A 21,697-nucleotide genomic window follows, 5' to 3' on the forward strand; every position below is an offset into this window, starting at 1 on the left:
TTGTCAACAGTCGTAATGAAACTCGCCGGCTTTATGAAATGGCCGTGATTGTTAGCGATGTAAATCTCACAAGATGGTTGTCCGCCCAGCAAGATCTCCGAAGCCAGCGCACATGCACTTACACAAAGGACTCGCGGTTGCATTAGAGAGTAACAAACTAGTGGGGTTTAGGGAGACAATTTAAAGGGCCTAAGGTGCCTATTTTGCTATGCTATGTTCACCAACAAGCAGCCGAGCTCCACAACCATTCAACCCCATTTGGGATGTTTTCGGTATGTAATTCCTCCCACAATAGCACCCCCGCTGCCGGGACTGCGCTCAAGTCAAACACACTACACTACCCAGCATGCCGCGCGACGTTAAAGGACGACGCTTGTGCACGTTGCTTGCTGGAAGCTTCCAGGAGGCGGAGTGCTGGGTATTGTGGGTAGAAGACGGCGAGCTCTGCTTCGGCGCCATTTTGTGGTGCTTGACAGAAACCGTGGCGGTTGTTGTTGCGGCTCCTACGGTAGCAGGACGGTCCTTCTCCCTTTCCCCCTTCCCGGTGAGTACAGTGTCTGAGGTCTCCGGTGCGGAGAAATATATTCAGTACAAAGAAGACAAAGAGTCTGAGCTTCAGCAATTTAGTAATAACATGAACTTTAGAAATATTTGCAGCTGCTGTAGCCTCCGGCCGGGGCAAAATGGGGGTGGGTGAGGTCAACCGCCGACGATGGCTTGGGAGGTCAACAGTCCATTTTGTGCAGATCCCGTCATCGGACGATCTACATAATATTTTGGTGGCTTGAGCTTTAGTTTTAAACATCTGCCGGTTCCGTCCTTTTATTTCAGTCGGGGTGCTTGTGGTCAAATCCGCATGTTTGCCATCAAGATCGCTATCTTCGCAGGTGCGGCTGTATTCTTGTGGGGGTTTTTTCATCCCGACACCGCGGATGTCAGCCGCCATTAAATGCCGCCCTGTCAACCCGTCTCCTGCAATATCCAGGAGAGGCTGCCGTTGCCCTTTTTCATATTCCGTCCGTCGCAGAGGGAATTATCTAGGTTTAAGTTGCCCGAGACAGTTTTGCTGTGACAATTTATTTACCGAATTGCCATTATTGCTTATATTTACGTATCTTAAGGAGGCTTTTTGTGGATATCCGAATGTGCTGCTCCTAAATACGGTCACGCAGATAAGTTGCTTCAGTGATTGCTTAGTGTTTCCCCTTTTGTAGAAGTAGAATTAGGAGTAAACTATTGAAGGTAATTTTTAGTTGCAACTCTGCTGTTTGAAAGGCAGTCTTTTGTGGTATTCCACGTAGCAGGGTTTTGTAGGCATTATTTAGCAGTATGTAGATCTCTGCAATAGGCTTTAAATGGTTATTAATCTCTATGCTGATTTTTTTTTCTTTTAGATTGACGTCTTAGCTTATTTTAGAACCAGTAAAATCAACAATTGAAGGCAAGCTATGGGTTCAGACAAACGGTATGTAGTTCTAAAACATTTGTGATATGCAATGGTGGCTACAGTTTTGGAGATGTAGACTGATGAATAAGAACAGCACATACTGGAAAACCCTAAACTGCTATTTATTTTATTTGTATCCCACCTTTCTACCAAGTAAATGGCACTCAAGGCACTTTAGAACCATAGATTAAAAACACTTGATTAAAACAATAATTTTAAAATACATAAAACACAACAATTAGAGAATAAAACAGTGGTCAGCCCAGCAGACCCACATACATACCAAAGGCTGCTTGAATAAAAATGCCTTTGTCTGCTACTGGAAGAACAGCAGAGAAGGAGTGAAATTGCCCTCCCTCAGCAGGGAGCTGCAGAACCTGGGAGCAGTCACTGCATACAGTACTGAATGCCTGTAGGAGCAGGAACATGTGGGGCTAGCCCCATCCACTTAATAATGTACAACGTGCATGCTGGCTGCATCCCCTAGCTGATTTGTGATATGAAGGCAACAGCTTCCTCCATGGGGATAGGAGCCTTGCCCTTCAGACTGAGGAAATCATGTGCTATTTGGGGGGCATGAGCAGGGTGGGGGTTAGCCACACTTATTCCTCTTGGCCCATTCATTTGTTTGGTACCCATAGGTACCAGATGCTTGAGCAGGGTTTATGTCTTTGCTCAGTGGAAAGAAAATCTTTTTAATGGCTATAATAAATGAATCGACTTTGAGAAACTATTGTGTATGCAAAAGTTGAGAATTTGAAAAATTAAGTTGTCCTGTGATTTTCACTCATGTTCCCCCACCCCATCCCTGTGCAGCCATATCTGCACACACAGGCTAATAAAAACTGGCTTGAGCGTTTTGATAGACAAAGGGGGAAAATATTAATACATAAATAAATGAAAACTGCTTAGGGCAGTATCCAGTGATACCGAAACAAGGAAATACTTGTTTCAAGATTAGAACAGGTTGGCAAGAAGGACTTTACTTCTGCAAGCTTGGTTGACCTGCACCATTCCAGAAACAAGTATTTCTGCTTGTTTCTGGTTGCTTTTAAAACTGCCAGCTCCCCATTGTGCTAGTTGGGGCCCTGCTGGTGTTTGGGTAGAGTTGGGCATTGCGCTTATATAACGTTTTGGGCCATAAGGTGCACTTGTTTTTTGCTTGTCTTTCTATATTTATAATTATGTAAGGAATGTATTTAAAGGAAAAGACAGCATAAAGAAGTAAAAATTAATGAATATATTAGTTGGAAAAAAACAGAAAAAAACATTGTACAATGCTTATATTTATAGATTTATCTTACCAATATAAATAATAAATAAGGACTTAAATTTATCATTTCAGAAAACTATATAAAGGTTAATGATTTTCTAATAAATTCTTGGATTTCATAAACACCTACATAATAAATATAATTTTACATTATAGTAATGTCCCAAATCCTATAAAACCAGTCTGAAATGGGAGGAATAATACTGTTTTTCCAGCAAAATGCTGTTGAAATGTTTGCAGTGGTCAATACATTGATCATTTTGATATCTGTGTTGGCCACACAACACAGTAATTTACAGCACAATGCTTTGCATGTTTACTTGGAATCAAGTCCCATTGAGTTCAATAAGGCTTATTTCCTAAGAAGTACAGCTGTAAAAAAACATTCAACGTTTCGTTTGGGATTTTATATCCTGTGATTTGCTCAATGCAGAATAAAACCAATTGAATGTGGCCTTCTACAGCATAAACAGTTAATTTGAGTCAGATCATAACATTTTAATTTATAAGTTGTTAAATACTGTCATGTTTTATTTTAAAAACCTTTGAAATTTATTACAATGAAAGCTTTGGCAGCATTTCCTCCAGCCAGAGGGCATACTCCTTGGTAAGCAAAATGTATGTGAATCGCCTCTATATAACTCATATATGTAGTGATGCTTAATCAAGGTTGTACCATGATGGCTTGAAATTTCCCTCAGCAGCCCAGTGTCCTTTTGCCAGCACTCTACATGATGTGGACAGGGCTTTGTGAAAAAGAGATGGTCATATGCAAAATATTCTGTACTCGAAAGGTAGCAAACACTGCCAGTTGTTCTTGCACCATGCAGTGTGGCCAGGCCTGCTGCTTCTGTTGTTGGTGTTTTTTGTGGAACCCTGCATGCCATGTTAACAGCTTGACTGATGAATATGGTAACCTTCAAGCTGTTTCTCTTTCTAAACTCGGTGCAGTGTGAGCAGAACTGAACGGAGTGGAAGATACGGCTCTATCATAGATCGGGATGACCGGGACGACCGGGATTCCAGAAGCCGACGACGGGATTCTGACTATAAAAGATCTAGTGAGGAACGCAGAAGTGACAGATATGATGATTATCGAGATTATGATGGCAGAGATTATGATGGTAGAGATTATGATGGCAGAGATTATGACAGCCCTGAGGTTAGTGAGAGATATTGGTATACTGGGACAGGTTTGAATAATGTATGAAATTTAAACCTTGGTTTCATAATCAGTGTTTTTGCCCTCTTTAGCCTGTATTAGTTGATAAAACACTTTCTAGCTTCAAATCTCATCTCTCTCTCTCTCTCTCTCTCTCTCTCTCTCTCTCAAACCAACCCATAAAATGAAAAAAGAAGCTGAGAAATTACTAGGATTGTTTGAAAGAGGATAGAAAGGTTTTCATGAGTCTGGGTGTTATTTTAATGGATAACGTGCTATATAATTACTTTGTGATGCTGCGTTATTTGTTTGCTAAACTGCATCTCACTTGGCAGAGGGAACGTGAACGGCGTAATAGCGACAAATCAGAAGATGGGTATCATTCTGATGGAGACTATGGAGAACATGACTATAGAAATGACATTAATGATGAGAAAGAAAGCAAGACGATCATGTTGCGTGGGCTCCCTATTACTGTTACAGACTATGATGTAAGTAAATTTTTACTTTTGACTTATTTATTTATTTATTACATTTTTATACCTCCCAATAGCCGAAGCTCTCTGGGCGGTGAACAAAAATTAAAAACACAATAAAATAACCAACAGGTTAAAAGCACAATTACAAAATACAGTATAAAAAGCACAACCAGGATAAAACCACGCAGCAAAATTGATATAAGATTAAAATACAGAGTTAAAACAGTAAAATTTAAATTTAAGTTAAAATACTGAGAGAATAAAAAAGTCTTCAGCTGGCGACGAAAGGAGTACAGTGTAGGCGCCAGGCGGACCTCTCTGGGGAGCACATTCCACAACCGGGGTGCCACAGCAGAGAAAGCCCTCCTAGTAGCCACCTGCCTCACTTCCTTTGGCAGGGGCTCACGGAGAAGGGCCCCTGTAGATGATCTTAAGGTCCGGGCAGGTACATATGGGAGGAGGCGTTCCTTCAAATAACCTGGCCCCAAACCGTTCAGGGCTTTAAATGTCAATACCAGCACTTTGAATCGGGCCCGGACCTGGACTGGCAGCCAATGAAGCTGGAAAAGGACTGGCGTAATGTGATCTCGCCAGCCAGTCCCTGTTAGTAAACGGGCTGCCCTGTTTTGTACCAGCTGAAGCTTCCGGACAGTTTTCAAAGGCAGCCCCACGTATAATGCATTGCAGTAATCCAAGCGAGAGGTTATCAGAGCATGGATAACTGTAGCTAGGCTATCTTGGAAGATTTAAATTGCATTATAATAAGAATTCCTTAGGTAGCAATATAGCTTTTAAAGTTCTTAATTGTGACTTTCTTAACTCTTTGTTCTACCTCTCGAGTTACTTGTTTAGTGCTTTGGCTTGAATCCAGAGATCCTGCTGTCAGGAGGGGTTGCCAATTCTCTCTCTCCCACTTGAAAGCTGATCTGGGGCCAGTTTTTGTGGTGATGGAAAATTGCCCCTCCCCCAAGTGGAAGTGTTGCCTTGAATTTTTTTAATCCTTTGTGTACCTTTCATAATAATCCCCTATAAACTGATTCCCATATGATTGCTCATTTCATATGGTTTTATATTAACATTTCATGATTTGAGTGGTTTAAAAATTGTTCTTGAGTATAATTGATCTGCAATATGCAGACTCTAAAAGAATTAATTACCAAAGAATTTTCCAAGTACTTTTTTATTCTGAGTTGATCTGCTAAAAATGTTCTTGTGTTTAGACCAGCCTCCTCCAACTTGGGGCTCTCCAGATGTTTTGGACTTCAGACAGCATGTTCAGGTTGCTTGAAGTTGTCGTCCAAAATATTGGAAGGTACCAGATTGGGGAAAGCTGGTTTAGAGCAGTCTCACCATATCTTTGAGTTAGTAAAGGAAAAGCATTTCTGTACCTGAATGATTTATAATGTGAACTATCCAGCCCTGACAAGAAAGTATATTAAAGAATAAAATGCTTAAAATTATGCTAAATGTCTTATGTTCCCTTTCATTTTCATACTTTTTCCCCTGGGGTATAGCATTCTTTTAATTTCACGTAGTGGTTGAATGAAAAAATGAATTTATAGGGAGTGTATATTTTTTTGCTTTGGTAATTTGGATCACAACAAAGCATGGAATGTTGTATTTTAATTATTTTTATAATTTATCAGACTACTTTGGAAATACTTACTTAGAAATGACTTCCATAGAAAGTGGTAAGATTTTATGCATTTAGGATTTGAAGATGTGATTGATAAACTTGTAATGTGGCTAGTGGTCAGCACCTCTGAACTTTGGGTACCGCATATCATGTCTGGTTTCATGAAGTTCCTAATTTACTTTTTGGGGAAAAGCTTGCATTTATAAAGCACTCTTGTCCAATTCTTAAGCTAGATATTAATACATTTTGGAAGATAATTTGATTTGCAGTGGTCTAGTGTATTAAAATGAACACCAAGTAAGCATTTGACAGTTGCTGCTTTCCCTTCTCTAAGCTTGATCAGCTTTTGAATGGTTATGGTATTTTATTAAACTTGCATGCAGATTCGAGAGATCATTGAATCCTGTGAAGGCCCTCGGCCTGCAGATGTGAGGCTGATGAAGAGAAAGACAGGTGAGAGTGTTAACCTATTTTTTAGCACTACCTTCCTCTTCCCCAGGCCTAAAGCACTTTCCAAAACTCCCCCTCACCTGCAAGTGCAAAGCAAAATGAAAGGTTTGCCATGAGTAAGGAATTTGGCCTTTTGAAAGGCTATAGATAGTGGAAGAAGCCTTCTTTATATATATATATTAAAAGGTATTGATTGGTAAGTAACACCTACTGTAAATTTGACTTTTAAATTTTAGTTGTCCATTGCATGGTTATCTTTAAACATGGATCTCATTCAGATGAAATGTAGCCTGTTAAGGCAGCTTGGTTTCCTTGCCATGGCAAAACAAGAAGCAAATTCAGAGTTGACGTCGCATTTATAAAACTGCTTTGTCGTGAAGTAATGAAGCAGTTGGAGAGAGATTCACCTGTTTTAAAGGAACTGACTAACACAAGTATCCCGTCTATATCTGAATGCTGTCTCTAGGTGTAAGCCGTGGTTTCGCCTTCGTGGAGTTTTATCACTTTCAAGATGCTACCAGCTGGATGGAAGCCAATCAGGTTGCTTCACTCACAAAGTCTAGATAATTCCTGAAAATGGAACAAGTCTGTACAGTTTTTAAAAAGGAATAAATAAAAAAGCTGAAGGAGTGGTTTGTTCTAAAACCGTGACTTCCTAAATATTAAGAACGCTTTGTATATATCAAAATTTTCAAAATGAGACTGCATAGTTTTAGATAAAACCAGTAGATTTTGCCAAGCCGCCTCTTATAAAATAAGCCTAATCCCCAATAATGATGACATAGCATTTAACCTGATCGGTCTTTGATCATTATTTCTGTAGTAATTCCTTTTAAATGTCCAATCAAACAGGCTTTTCTGACTGTTGCAATAATTCTGGATGTGTGCTATATGCTAGCACTCTATGTGAAAATACAATCTCCGAAACGTAATAATAGAAGCAGCTGCAACTTTCTAGTAACAAATAAGCCTTCTCAATATTACTTAACAGATTGAAATTAAACTTTTGAAAGGCAATTTAACATTTTGTAGCGAAGAGTATGAATAAGGTAATCAAAAATGGATAAGTTAAAATACAGTGTATTACCTTTCTGCAGATTTCCAGTGCATTGGCATGCTTCTGGAGTTAAATCTAAACAGTTTGTCAAAACAAAACTACTCTCCTACTGAATTGCTGTAACACTAGACCCATGCAGCTGAAGGAGATATTAAAAATATAAAATGCAAAAATGCAAGTACTGTTGCTTGAGAACAAGGCTGAAAAAGCACCTTGTGCTGAGTTTTACCACTTCTGCTTTTAGTTCTGGATGTCAGAACATAGTTTTTTTCTGTGGGCCTCATATCATGGGCATCCATCACAGCAATTAAGCTAAAAGAGTAGCTAATCCTTGCATGCATCAACTGGATTTTATAATACCAATAGCATGCAATGGGTGCCTGAATTAACCTTACTAGTAAATTGTGATATCACAATTTTAATATATACAAAGCTTATATCAGTTTTCATTTTATTGAATCAAATTCAAATTCACTCCAAAATAACAACACATACTCTAGTTTTAGGGAAAAAGTAGTTGAACCTCCCTAGTGGACCTGTTGCTAACTGTCAGACAAACATGATATATTGTAAATATGCCAACATCTTTTGTTTCTGTGCATATCCCAGTTTGTTCTGGGCCCTTCAACCTTCCCCTCATTTGCCTACTCCAGCAATAAGGGATAAATTCAGCACCTTAGATATGCCAGGTCCTTTAAGGCTCTTAATGCCTTTTATATTAGAACTTGCCTTTCTAATGTACGTTTTCAGCTATATTTAGGTTTGGCCATTGTTACTTCAACATACACATCCCCTGGACATACTTAAAGGTGCATCTCTCTGAATGAAGAGCTATAAAAGACTTGCAGAAATTAGGGGATTATGGGATTCTGTATATGTAGGAATCAATAAAGTTTAAAGTTCAGAAACTTGGCTTCTTTTTATAGATCTAAGCAGCTAATCTTTTTTTTATAACATGCTAGTTTTGAAGGCACTGAAAGCAAAATGAACTGTTAACCTATTGGCGAAACATCAGTAGCAGTCTAGTTGTTTGGAGAAAGCTACTGTCTGAAGAACTTCTTATGCAAGCTTTCATGTGAACTGATGAATTAGTCAAAAAAGATTCATACTGAACATGTGTTCAGTTCATGATCTTTAAATCAGACTCTGAGATGTGTAACCAGGGTCCTCTTGAGAGGAATTACTGCACATCATGAAGAAGGCAACTGAAAGTAGTCCATATGTTTTGAAGCTTTAAAACTCTAGGGTGTTGGGGACAGAAGTGAAGCAGTCACTTAACAATATTTTTAAAAGCAGCGTGTTGCTATGCCATTAGGACTCGGTCTCCTTTGAGACGCTTCCTGGTTCCATGCCAGCGCTTAGTTTTGGCAGCTTGATCAACACTCCCTGATTCCGTTTACTTTTACTGCAAATCCCATTTTCTTACTGCCCGTGTCCTCCTGCAGGATTGGATGGGCAGAGTTTAGGAGGCTGTGGTTGGTTCTCTACGTCCTCCCCATTTGTTGTCCATTTAATTCATGAGCACTGAATCCTCCGAAGTGTGCTCTGCCATGGGAAAATGGACACATCTGCTGTGATACTGGAATAACTAAACGTGCTTTTTTTGCAGAAAAAACTGTTGATTCAAGGGAAACAAATTGCGATGCACTACAGCAATCCAAGGCCTAAATTTGAAGACTGGCTTTGTAACAAGGTACGATGGTTTTTCTGCAAAGGGCATTTCCTAACTGTTGTTGGCCTAGATCCATCATAGTTAGCTGTTCTTATGGAAATGAATACTGCATCGGTTTAAATTCTAATAAGAGCAAGTGATATGGTGATGCTACAACAAAATGTGAGTAAAATATTTTAAGCCACAAACAAGCACAAACAGTTCAGCAAGAACTAATTTGTAGGAACTTCTGGGAAGAAGTAAATGCCAGTCAGTAGAATGGCAAAAAAGAAAAATATGATTATTGGTTTTTTACATATATGACATGGTGTTATAAAATAATGGGAAATTTTAGCTCAATTAGAATTAGAAAGTGTCCTAGGAGTTTCTTGTATTTTCGTAGAATAGAATCATGGAATAGCAGAGTTGGAAGGGGCCTAAAAGGCCATCGAGTCCAACCCCCTGCTCAATGCCCTTTTGCCTTTTCCCTGTTCCTATTGAATGACCCCAGCCAGTGATACCACCCAGGATTATCAGCCTAGTGTCCAGCAGCTCTGTCCATTGTCGACTCTAGCTCTTTTAATAGATCTTCTTAAACAGGGATTAGTATTTAGCAGAAATTCAGTAAATGTACAATGAGTTGAAAGTTGAATAAACATTGCTAGGAAGTACTGCCTTGAGATAATGCTGCAGCTATTCATAGACTCTATAAGGACGATCCAAAATCTAGTCCCACTTAGAGTTAGTGCAAGGCTATTTTCTGTGAAAATAACTACTCACGCAAGTGATCTACTGGCATGAGCAGTGTTAATATTTAAAGAGAGAACACCTGAAGCCTGCAGTGGCTATTTCTGTGATTAGGAAAAAAATCACAATATGCATGGAAATAGCCTCTGCAGTCTTCCATAAGCCAAAGATGTCAGATGTTAAATTTATACATTGGAGGGGGGATATTTATTTTATTTTATTTTATTATTACATTTTTATACCGCCCAATAGCTGAAGCTCTCTGGGCAGTTTACAGAATTGAGAATGTTACATCTGTATTGACTCTTAATTAAATAAATGGTGAGAGAACAAGGAGTCTTGATGTTCAAACCCAGGAATAAACATTAACTGATATAGAAGGCTACCACCTGACAAAAGTGTTGATCCATGCTTGTAGACAAAGCCATACTCTACCTATCATAACCAAGTATTCATGGATTGCGACTCTTAATTTTATCAATTTCTGAAGCTCTTTTTGAACCGTTTAGTCTGTTCACCTTGAGTACCTCTCTGAAAGATCTGCTTTAATACTAAAGAATTTACTATCTTTTCAGAGTGATGAATTTACAGACCATCCACAGACTTGGTCTTTGAACCAAGCTCAATGGTCACTGGAGTCCAATGTGCCTGTTTTCTCTCACTGTTTAGCAGAGTCGATCTTAAACAAACCTGGTCTTGACTATATGCAGAACACAGTGCTTAATATCTAAAATTAGCAGGAGTTCAAACCTCCCGCAAAAGATGGTCAGGTGCTAATTATCATGATTAATGAATGAGTTTGTAGTGCATGTGCTATCCTGGATAATGTGAACTGGCCCCCAAGATGATGGCTGCTAAAGCATACCATCCTGGCTTCAAGATTGTGCCAGCCTTACTCTAATGTATTTGTATAGCAATATCTGGACAGTAGGCAGGTATGACAAGTAACCACATGAAATTACCATCTGTATCACAGATGCTTAGTTTAAAATAATTGAAATAGATGTGGTGTGTCCTACAACGTGCTTGATCAGGTGTATAATCTAAAATGTAATGGGTTTGTTTGTTTGTTAGTGCTGCCTTTACAACTTCAGGAGGCGACTAAAATGCTTCCGTTGTGGAGCAGATAAATTTGGTAAGTTCTGTTTGACTAAGTTATATTAAACAGATATTTTTCTTTCGTAATTATGAACTGCATGTAATTTTTTTTCTGGCATGGTAGAGCTCTCTTGATGTAATAACTTAAGCTTTCTGTGAGATTAAATTCATTTTTCCATGTTTTGCAATGAAGATTCAGAGCAGGAGGTACCACCTGGAGGACCAGAGGCTGTTCAGTCTGTGGACTACTACTGTGATAGTGAGTAAAGTCTCAAGACTTTCATTACACTGTGGGATTGGTTGCCCATGGGGTGTGTTCCACGAATATGTTCTCCTTGTGTTATACAGAAGTCCCCATAGATTTCTTTGAGTATTTTCATTTCACAAGAGGAGAGTATAGGACAAAAACAGAACTCCAAGCTGCGTACTCATGCTCTGGAATTTCATAGGAAATATGTCATTCATCTAGCTAAGGGCACTGTCTTGGCCTTCACAGCTGTTGCAGGAGCTTTTTACTCCATCCCTGCTTTTCCAGCTGTAGTTCTGTAGTACCGTATTTTCCGGCGTATAAGACGACCCCCAACTTTTCCAGTTAAAATATAGAGTTTGGGATATACTCGCCGTATAAGATTACCCCTCTTCCAACGCACACCAAATAAAAATTAAAAAAAATCAGATTTGATTTCAATATGGTAATTTTAATTCAAATGCTTATGACATGCAGGTACTTAGCAGGAAAACTGTCACTTATAAACATAAGGCTGTTCGTCATCAAACATGTAAACAGCCTCCCCTCCCCACCTCTCCTCTCCCTGCTCTAGTTGTGCGCCTGCAGCTGGCGAGAAGCGGCTGCCTGAGCTGAGGAAGGCTGGTGCTGCTTTCGCGCTCTCATTCTCTCCCGGTTTTTTTTTTAAAAAAAATAAGTATAATTGATTTTGTATGCACCTATAGCTTGGTTATAGCATTGTGTATAAAGCAACTTTTAACAAAATATGTTTTCCTTCCCTAGCTCTTATTCTCAGAAACATAGCTCCACACACAGTAGTGGAATCGATCATGACAGCTCTCTCACCATATGCTTCTCTGGCAGTAAATAACATTCGGCTTATTAAAGACAAACAGACCCAGCAGAATAGAGGCTTTGCTTTTGTACAGTTGTCTTCGGCAATGGTGAGAATCTAGTTAATTTTATTTTGATGTCAAATTTGGTCTATGTTTAGTGGGAAATTGCAATCCTATCCCTTAGTAGCAGTCTTGTTCAGTCAGATGTGCAACATGTTAACCATTGCATTTTTCTTTCTTTGGAGAGGTAGTGGAATTAAACTGCTTTAAAGTATTTCTTGTTGAAGCAACATGGCCTACAAAATGCTAAATAGAGGGAAAGATACCAATGAGTTTAAGCTCTTAGCAAACACCTTTTAAATGTGGTGAGAGGCATACCGCATCTTACCAGCCAGTAGTGTTGTGCCAGGCTATGACTTTCTAGTGTGGAAAAGAACAAAACCTTATCTTTGCTAAAGGTTTGTATGTGATGTGCCAGATTGTGTTACGTTGTTCTAAATATGTTTGCTTTTGTGTTTTCAACTTGAGCATCGTCCTTTATCAACTATTGTCTTCTTTATAGGATGCTTCTCAGTTGTTGCAGATTTTGCAGAGTCTTCAGCCACCTCTGAAAATAGATGGCAAAACAATTGGTGTGGATTTTGCAAAGAGTGCTAGGAAGTAAGTTATAAGTCCCTACACTTTCATGTTAAAGACGTCTGTCAAATCTTCTCCAAATGGCATAGAATTGAACATTTAATTACACAACTGTTTTGTTCCACAACTGTTAGTCTTAAATATTGAGCCTTACGAAGGGAGCCATTGTCCTCTTTCTAGCTGTGTCTGATTTCCAGAAAAGATGGAGAGGAGGGGAACAGTCAAGGGAATCAATCAGGTGATCAAGGGGTGGAACGTTTCCTGACCTTGTTTCGCCACAGATAAGATACTGCCAGTTTCTTGCAATGACATTTTGAAGTCTCCTGTGATATACAATATAGTTGTCTGTGAAATCTGCTTAGCTGTTTTCTTGTTTCCAGGGATTTGCTTCTCCCAGATGGCAATCGTGTCAGTGCTTTCTCTGTTGCTAGTACAGCAATTGCTGCAGCCCAATGGTCATCAACCCAGGTAGGAGGTCTCTCTCTAAAAATAGATTGCTAGCAGAACACAAGCTCACTAATAGTGATTTCAGTAGCCATTTGACCAGTCTTCTTGCTGTGTCTAATAACCCTCTCCCTTTAATTCATAGCCTCAGAGTGGAGAAGGTGGCGCAGTTGATTTCAACTACCTTCAATTAGGACAGGATGGCTACACCCAGTACACTCAGGTAGGCATGAATAGTGTTATAAACTGTGGCTCGGCTCTGAAGATAAAAGTGAGCATCAGTGTGGTAGAATGTTGGACGGGGCTCAGGAGATCTGGGTTCTAGTTCCACTTGGCCATGAAGCTCACTGAGTAACTTTGGGCCAGTCAGTGACTCTTGACCTAACTTACCTCACTGATTTGTTTTGAGGATAAAAATGGAGAGGACAAAGACTCTATGCTGCCTTGGGTTCCTTGCAAGGGGAGAAGAAATAATAAATAAATGAAAGGAAGTTTATGGAAGGAAAGTTTTCCACCACATCTTGTGCTCCCCGAAAAGCTTTTCGGGAGGGTCAAGAGCCCTTCCTGAACTGTGTGGGTGGGATGGGGCACTGCTGGTGGAAGGAAGAAATGCCTAAAATCAGGTGGTACTCTGTCCAGTTTGAGGAGATTATTCTTGCTCCCCATCCCACATTGTTCAGGAAGGTGTATTGACTCTCAAGAAAGGCTTTTCAGGAGGCATTAGGAAACAGAGGGGTGGGGGCAGGATACTTAATGTATTATTTGTATTTATGAAAGGCTTATTAAATTCCCTAGGTGGTTGTGTGCAATTATTTTAAAACAGAACAATACAATAAAATGTAACAGAAATCTGGAACTTATCAATATAAAGCTAACACGGACAAGGCAAAGAAGCACGATAAAAATGCAGTACAAAACAAAGATCTAAAACCACTGTTCAGCTGATGTGCTAAGCATGGTAGTTAAGCATTTTGAGCTATATATGTCTTAGCATGTCGTATGAACCATTTCTAATCGTGGTGGCTACATAATCGTGGTTGCTGCAAAAGGGTTAGCGGCCTAATCATGGTTTAGCATGCGGTCTGTACAGGCCCATTATAAATGTAGAAGTTAAAATCATTAAAATGTAATGAGGATTAAAATAACAGATTTTAAAGTCCTTGCAGAACAGAAAAATCTTAACCTGGCCCTGAAAGTAATGCAATGTTGGCACCAGGTGAACTTCCTGTGTGTGTGTGTTTATGTTTTCTATAAGGTGGGGTGGGGCTGCCACCAACGAGACTTCTCTTGCAGCCTCCCTCTGAACTTCAACTTGAAGAAGGGCCTCTGTAGATGTTTTTAGGACACATTTAGGCGCATATATGTTTCTTTCTGGAAACTTCCTGCTGTTTATCTTAGGAGCTAAGCTTTTGTGTTTACACCACTCAATACCATATAAGGCTAACTTTGTCTTAATTTTTTGCTTAGTGTTCACAGGATTATCAGCAGTTTTACCAGAATCAAGCAGGAGCATTGGATACAGATACAGCTACAATATCAGGTAACAGTTTCATCTTTGTTAGACAGAGGTTCTACTTGTGTATGGCCTTGTGGGTGTTCTGTATGGAATAAATTTGCCCTGTGGTTGGAATTGTCTGCAGATTTCTAGTTGAGCCATCTGCAGCTTTAGAGCCACCTGCAACCATCACCAAACCTTTTATTTATTTATTTATTTGCATTTATATACCCCCTCACAGCTGAAGCTCTCTGGGCAGTTCACAAAAGCTAAAAACAGTAAACATTAAAAATATACAAAATTTAAAAACCATCAGAGACATAAAAACAACAGTATAAAAACAGCATCCATTTAAAACAACATCCTTCCACATTAGACCATGAATAAAGGATGTGATTTAAGTTTTGGTCTCTGGGTGCAATAGAGTGGCAAGCAATCAAGAAACATCAGCAGACACCCCCCCCCCCAAATGAGTTAGAAGTACTACACCATTTAATATCTCAATCTAAACAGTCCAGAAGAAGGTTCTACAGGCTATCATTTGAGGTGTAAATTCAGACAGACAGCAGCTTAAAGTGGCAGAAATGTTTAGTTTGTGAATTTGATTTGTATTCTCTATGCGGGGCAGCTGAGGTGCACCAGTATGTTTTATAGTTAAGTAGTGAAGTAATATTCTAGTTTTTCAAATTTATTTTGTGGTATTCTAATAAACTGTGTGTTGGCAGGTGCTCCAGTTACAACTGCTACTACAGCAGCTGTTGTTTCCCAGAGTCCTCAGTTGTATAATCAACAGAGCAACTCACCTGATTCTCCGGTAAATACAGAATATCTTCTATTGCAGAGTTTGGTTTAGTGCAGAGTTTTAGTACGTTAGCATAATCTTGAAGGATTTACCAAATGTATTTCATTTGTATACATTTTAATTTTGATAACACTCCTCAGTATACTATTCTTCTGTATCAAATTCGTATCAATGCATTAGGCTAAGAGGCAGCTATTGGCTGTGTATATTTGAATTTGGGTCTTGCACATGTAAACCCTTAAGATCTATTGGCTTGCATTCAGGATGATGGATTTTTGTAAAATGTCTTGTTTTGTACATCTACACACAAATACTTTATTGTGTATTCTCATGCATGAAAATATATTGCAGAAAACTTGTAAGTTGTTCTTGAAATAACTGTGATAACTTTTAAAATTCTTCGTGGGTTTTTCTTGCCTTAGACACAGGCAGCCCTGCCATGCACTAGTTCCCAACTACAACCATCTTCTTCAACTGGGATAGTCCCTGGCACCAAATATGGTAAGTAAGCTTAACTACTGCTAGATGAGCCTTTGAGTAAGACTGTAAAGCACTTTTTCTTGGCACACGTTTTACATCTATATTGGTAATAGTAAATCCCAGGAAGAAAGTAACCTGTGGATAGGATGAATTTGCTTTTAATCTCTGCTGCAGTGTTTTCCTGGAGTTGAGTGTACCCCAAAGAGCTATCTTAGTTAAATGGAGGGGAGAGTTTGAGAAACAGAATGAAAGGGCAGAGTTGCTGCTTGAAACAATTTACTATCTCTACAGCTGTGGTCAGTTGTTTTCTTGACTATTTCTAAATAATGGTGGTTTAATTGAATTTACAGCTATTCCAGATACTTCTACATATCAATATGATGAATCATCAGGTTTCTATTATGATCCTGTGACAGGGCTCTATTATGATCCGAACTCCCAGGTAAACAGAATTCTCTCAACTTCTCCAACTAAATTTTTTTTGGGGGGGTAATAAAAACCCTGTGCCAAGACTTGAAGGCCTCATTTTGGAAGCAGAGCACTATTCAGTACTGATTAGCCACTGGAAGAGTCCAGTTCATGGCATCTGGGGAATACCATTTCCCAGTTACTAATGGGAGAGAGTGCTGGGGTACATGGACCAATGGGCTGATTTCGAATTCATTTGCAATGTTGGCATGTCCTCACAGTCTTGTGGCATTTTGCCATATGGTGATTTGATCAGCAGGTCTTTGGCATTAGTCTTGGGCATCATTTGAGACCATCTCTGCCACAAAAAACTGAAACTGCATAGGGAGTTAGTAATGTGAAGTGAACCTATATACTTCCTAGGTGGAGGCATTATAAAACTCCGATTACATGCTTAATCCAAACAATTTTATCTCAGCTTTGTTCTTAGTTTGAAAGTAGCAGTAGCTTTCTCTACATGTAAGTTGCATATAAAAGGATATGGGGTTTGGTTTCTCTTTCAGTACTACTACAATGCAATAACACAACAGTATCTTTACTGGGATGGTGAGAAAGAAACCTACATGCCTGCAGCAGAGGGCACAACATATCAACAAAGTAATGCATCTTCCACCAAAGAAGGGAAAGAAAAGAAAGAGAAACCCAAGAGTAAAACTGCACAGCAGGTGATAATTGAAATAACAGCCTCTCTTGCTAAAATCAGAGCTTGCGGCGCCTTTTATGGTGGAAAGACAGGATTATACATGTAATCAAAAATAAGGGGTGCTTTGTTTTTATTGGTAGTGAGAATTTCATGTCTTATGAACAATACTGATAGTAAAACTGGATAATTTTAAAATGTTTGGCACTAGATAAGAGGTGAGAAAATATACATTAGAGAAGTAATGTGCTCTAGAATGGTGTGATTGTGTGTTTACAACAGAATTATGTCACTGTATGCTCAAATCACTACTAAGTGACACTACTGTGTTAGCTAGGAGATACTGTAAGCCAGCCTTTAAATGGTCAACTTTACACTGAAAGTTGGCTTTGGTGAATAATTCCCAAAACAGGTGTTTTCATATTAATTTGATAACGTCTCTCTTGACATAATTAAGGCATGTGCAAATGACCCGAAATTGGCAAATGGACTGGGGGTGTTGGGGGATGTGGTATTGTGCACAGATGGTAAATTTTGCATTGTAATATGTACACAGTCTGAATTAAGTTATTGTTTCCCATTCAGATTGCTAAAGACATGGAACGTTGGGCTAAGAGCCTAAACAAACAGAAGGAGAACTTCAAGAATAGCTTCCAGCCTCTGAATGCAAGGGAGGAAGAAAGAAGAGAATCTGCAGCAGCAGATGCTGGTTTTGCTCTGTTTGAGAAAAAGGTACGGAGTGATTGGCTAATAGCAATTGTTATGCAGCAGGAGGCCATTGTATGTAGTCTTCAGGCTCATGAGTTTCTTCTATTCCTAGGGCACCTTGTCTGAGAGACAGCAGATAATGACAGAAGTGATAAAGAATGGTGATGATGATAACCCACTGAAAGTACGTATATAGAAACATATACTGACCTTTGGTCTTTGGTAATATGCCCCAGTAAATTCATAACCTTGAGGAACAAGTATTGGCCAATGCTTGCTCTTGAGCTGTGGCATCTTTTTTTCTTTAATTAGCCTAAATTATTTCTTTGCGTGCTTGTATTGTTATCGTTAATGGTCAGTCTACATTGAACTAAACAAGTTCAGTAATGAAGCTCTTGTTTTTTTTTTAACCTAAATGTTGACGTGGCTTAGTGTGGTTTGTGAAATCATTTAAAACTTTGGGGAAAACAAGTACTGAAAATGGAAAGGAGTGTTTTTGAGCTTGCTATTCATGAGTGTGATAGAACTTGGATGTTTGCTACTGTCACATATCAGTTTAACATACTTACTATACATTTTTGACATGGATTTTCTTCTAGCGTGGATTGGTGGCTGCTTACAGTGGGGACAGTGATAATGAAGAGGATTTCTTGGAAAGACTGGAGAATGAGGAAGAAAAGTTAACAGATTGGAAAAAGTTGGCCTGTTTATTATGTAGAAGACAGTTTCCAAATAAAGAAGCTCTAGTCAGGCACCAGCAGCTCTCTGACCTGCACAAGGTACTTCAAATGATTAAACTTCGGTGTTGCAGAATTTTACAGTAGTGACCTAAATAATTGAAGCTCAACTTGTTCGCCTAGCTTTGAAGAAAAAGAGCATACAAAAAATGTTAAATGGATTTTCCAAGTGGAGATTTATCCTTCCACTTTATATTGACAATAATAGTAACAGTTAGGTTCTGGGCTACCTCCAGTATCAGAGGCAGTTGCTGGGGAACACGGATGGGAGGGTGCTGTTGCACTTGTGTCCTGCTTGTGGGTTCCTGGCCACTGTGAACAGAATACTGGACTAGATGCACCCTTGGGCTGATCCAGCATGACACTTCTCATGGGCTTTCAGTAGTGTTTCATTACTTGTAAAAAAACTGCTTTGAAATTTAAGGATGGATATAGCTCTTCAGAAATAAATTGTAAAGTACTCTTAATCACAAAAGATATAAAAGTTGTTTGCTTCCTAAATCACTCTTGATTGATCATGTTTGATTATACTGTGTAACTTTTTTTCTATAAAGCAAAACATGGACATCTATAGAAGATCTAGACTATCGGAACAAGAACTTGAAGCCTTGGAAATGCGTGAGAGAGAGGTTAGTGGCGTGACAACAAGACCATAAATAGAGAGAAGCATGTTCAGCCCCCAAGCAATAAAATCCCAAAAGTAACAACCGTAGGTTTAGGTTTTTGTGTACATTACTAGTCCTTATGGTTGCCAAGAGAAACTTGAATTGCAGAAATGGTCTGTAACACCTCCCAACCAGGAAAGCAGCCAAACGGGGGACGGGGGGAGGGGGAGTAGATATTGAGCTGGAATTTGTAATAATTGAAACAAGTTCAAGTGGAGATTAGATGCCTGATACTTAAAGCCAGTTGTGATTGGGCTCTTAACTTGCAGTTGCCTGGGACACACACAAAATGTATGTCCCATTTGTATGTCTCATTTAATAGTGTAGCAGGGTTTTAGACGAACAGATTACCGTATTCAGTCAAATGCTGATGGATGATAGCCATGCATAAATTTTAAAGATATGTCAATCTGGTTCAGAACGTCCTATTGTGACCCTCTTTTACACTGTTGAACACCAGAAAAACTTGGTAGTGACTTCTGAAAAAGATCCACCCTAGTAGCAACAGAGTAGGATCAGTATACATGCTGTGCTCTCCTGTTTGGCTAAAGTACTTGAATCCCTTCTCCTTGTCCAGCCTTTGTCAGTAGTCACCTTGTTTTGTTACTTGAAGGCAGAAGGGCACTATGGTATGTGTTGGGGTGGACAGTGATTTCAAAAATAAATTGGATTTAACTAATTTCAGATGAAATATAGAGACAGAGCGGCTGAAAGACGTGAGAAGTATGGGATACCAGAGCCACCTGAACCAAAGCGGAAAAAAGTGTTTGATGCAAGCACTGTGTATGTATTTGAGAGACTACAATTAGATAAAAAGGGGGGTGGGGAGGGGTACTGTTAGAATAAAGTTTCCCAGATTTTCCTTAGCTTAACTATATGTTGTTTTTTTCTATAGGAATTACGAGCAACCCACTAAGGATGGCATTGACCACAGCAATATTGGCAATAAAATGCTTCAGGCCATGGGGTGGAGGGAAGGTTCAGGATTAGGAAGGAAATGTCAAGGCATAACAGCTCCCATTGAGGTAAGCATGGATGAGTTTAATGTTAGACTACATTCTATGAACTATCTCCATGCAAATAGGTTTCTAAAACAAAGTAAAAAATGCTGATTAGCTTAGAGGTCCTGCTGATTTTTCCTCTGGAGGCTGGTGCTATAGATAAAAGTTTGCTTAATCACACATGAAAAATCGTAGAATTGTACTCTGATGCATACACAGAATGTGGAGATTCTGCAAGCGGTTGTTCGCTGTCATACTGATGAGCAGTTTATGTGAATTTTAGAGCCATACAGACTTTTTTGGTGCATGTGGGAACAAGATCTGTTAGATAACTGCATTTTTCTTGCTCCTTCAATTCTGATTTTTAGAAGCATCTTGACAGGAATATGACTTATGATTCCAAATACACATTCGGAGGATCAGTTAGGAAATACCTTACCTGAGAAGTGTTGAGAGTTTAAATAATGTTGGGGGACTTGTTCATTCGGAGACCTGATGTGTGCAAGATGCAGCTATGGTGATAATATTTGTGTTCCTGCTTTGAAACAGCTGAAATGTCTGTTTCCCTTTGCAGGCTCAAGTGAGAATGAGGGGAGCTGGCCTAGGAGCAAAAGGTAGTTCTTATGGTGTCTCAACAGCAGACTCATACAAAGATGCAGTGCGGAAAGCTATGTTTGCCCGATTCACTGAAATGGAATAAGCTCTGTCCATCTTGGAATCATAAAAGGCATGAAACATTTAACTCTTCTCCCAAAATAACTGTTAAAACCCTTATGGCCTTGGAGGCAGTGTAGTGTTTTAGTTATGGCTTGAGGTTAACCACTTCTATTCCAGGTTTTCCTTTCCTTCCAGCGTGTAATGGTTTCCATGATGGATCATAGAACGCAGAGCATCACAGCTTCATGTTGGAAGAACCATAACTAGATAAAAAGGGGGGTGCTGCATCTTTATACATATTTGTATATAGTGTAAATTAATGTGTTGTGTTCAGAGGTTTGCGTAGTCTAAAAGCCACTCCTGTCCTGTGGATCAGTTGAGGAAGTGTTAAGATGATTTGACACTGCTGTATCTGCTGACTTTGTATTGTTTCTCATTTTTGGCAAAACTTTCCTGTACATTTTGTAAGATAACTATTTGTATAGATTTTTTTGAAGATTTTGATTCTAGATGCCAGTCCAGGCTTCTTTCAAAACGAAATAAAACCTAAACCAAATGTTGTTTCTCAATGAGGAAGGTGGGTTTGTGGGGCAGAATGGATGACTCTGAGCCTTAAGTACCTGAATGAACCCTGGTTTCATGATCAGAAGTAGATATGACTGATTTGATCCTCTACCCTCTGTCCTGCTTTTAATTGCTGAGGAAAGGTCTATATTACATATTTATATGGAAGCATTGATGCCTACTGCCAGAGAAACTCTCATAAGTCCTGCAGTCTCATTGGTAGAATTGAAGTTTTGTCTTATGGTAATTGACATATTTTGCAATTGTTGTGACCTCCAAATGGCATTAGGTGTCATTTGTAGCATCTTAAATCTTACAGAATGTAAGCTAGCTCTTTA

General features: G+C 39.2%; 1 protein-coding gene across 1 annotated transcript; it reads left to right on the forward strand.

Moving 5' to 3' along the window:
- Window positions 1-424: 424 nt before the first annotated feature.
- RBM5 (RNA binding motif protein 5) lies at window positions 425-21,351 on the forward strand. The gene is made up of 25 exons (XM_063121072.1): window positions 425-544; window positions 1,395-1,465; window positions 3,672-3,882; window positions 4,218-4,373; window positions 6,381-6,450; window positions 6,914-6,987; window positions 9,114-9,197; window positions 10,977-11,037; window positions 11,194-11,259; window positions 12,010-12,170; window positions 12,625-12,722; window positions 13,079-13,166; window positions 13,288-13,365; window positions 14,610-14,682; window positions 15,363-15,451; window positions 15,862-15,940; window positions 16,270-16,361; window positions 16,891-17,052; window positions 17,613-17,759; window positions 17,848-17,919; window positions 18,335-18,514; window positions 19,027-19,101; window positions 19,823-19,920; window positions 20,033-20,162; window positions 20,713-21,351. The coding sequence occupies exons 2-25, from the start codon at window positions 1,449-1,451 to the stop codon at window positions 20,836-20,838; spliced, it is 2,487 nt and encodes an 828-aa protein (XP_062977142.1). The 5' UTR covers window positions 425-544; window positions 1,395-1,448; the 3' UTR covers window positions 20,839-21,351.
- The last annotated feature ends 346 nt before the right edge of the window (window positions 21,352-21,697 follow it).

The sequence above is a fragment of the Elgaria multicarinata genome, chromosome 3 (assembly GCF_023053635.1).
Source record: "Elgaria multicarinata webbii isolate HBS135686 ecotype San Diego chromosome 3, rElgMul1.1.pri, whole genome shotgun sequence".
Classification (NCBI taxonomy): Eukaryota; Metazoa; Chordata; class Lepidosauria; order Squamata; family Anguidae; genus Elgaria; species Elgaria multicarinata.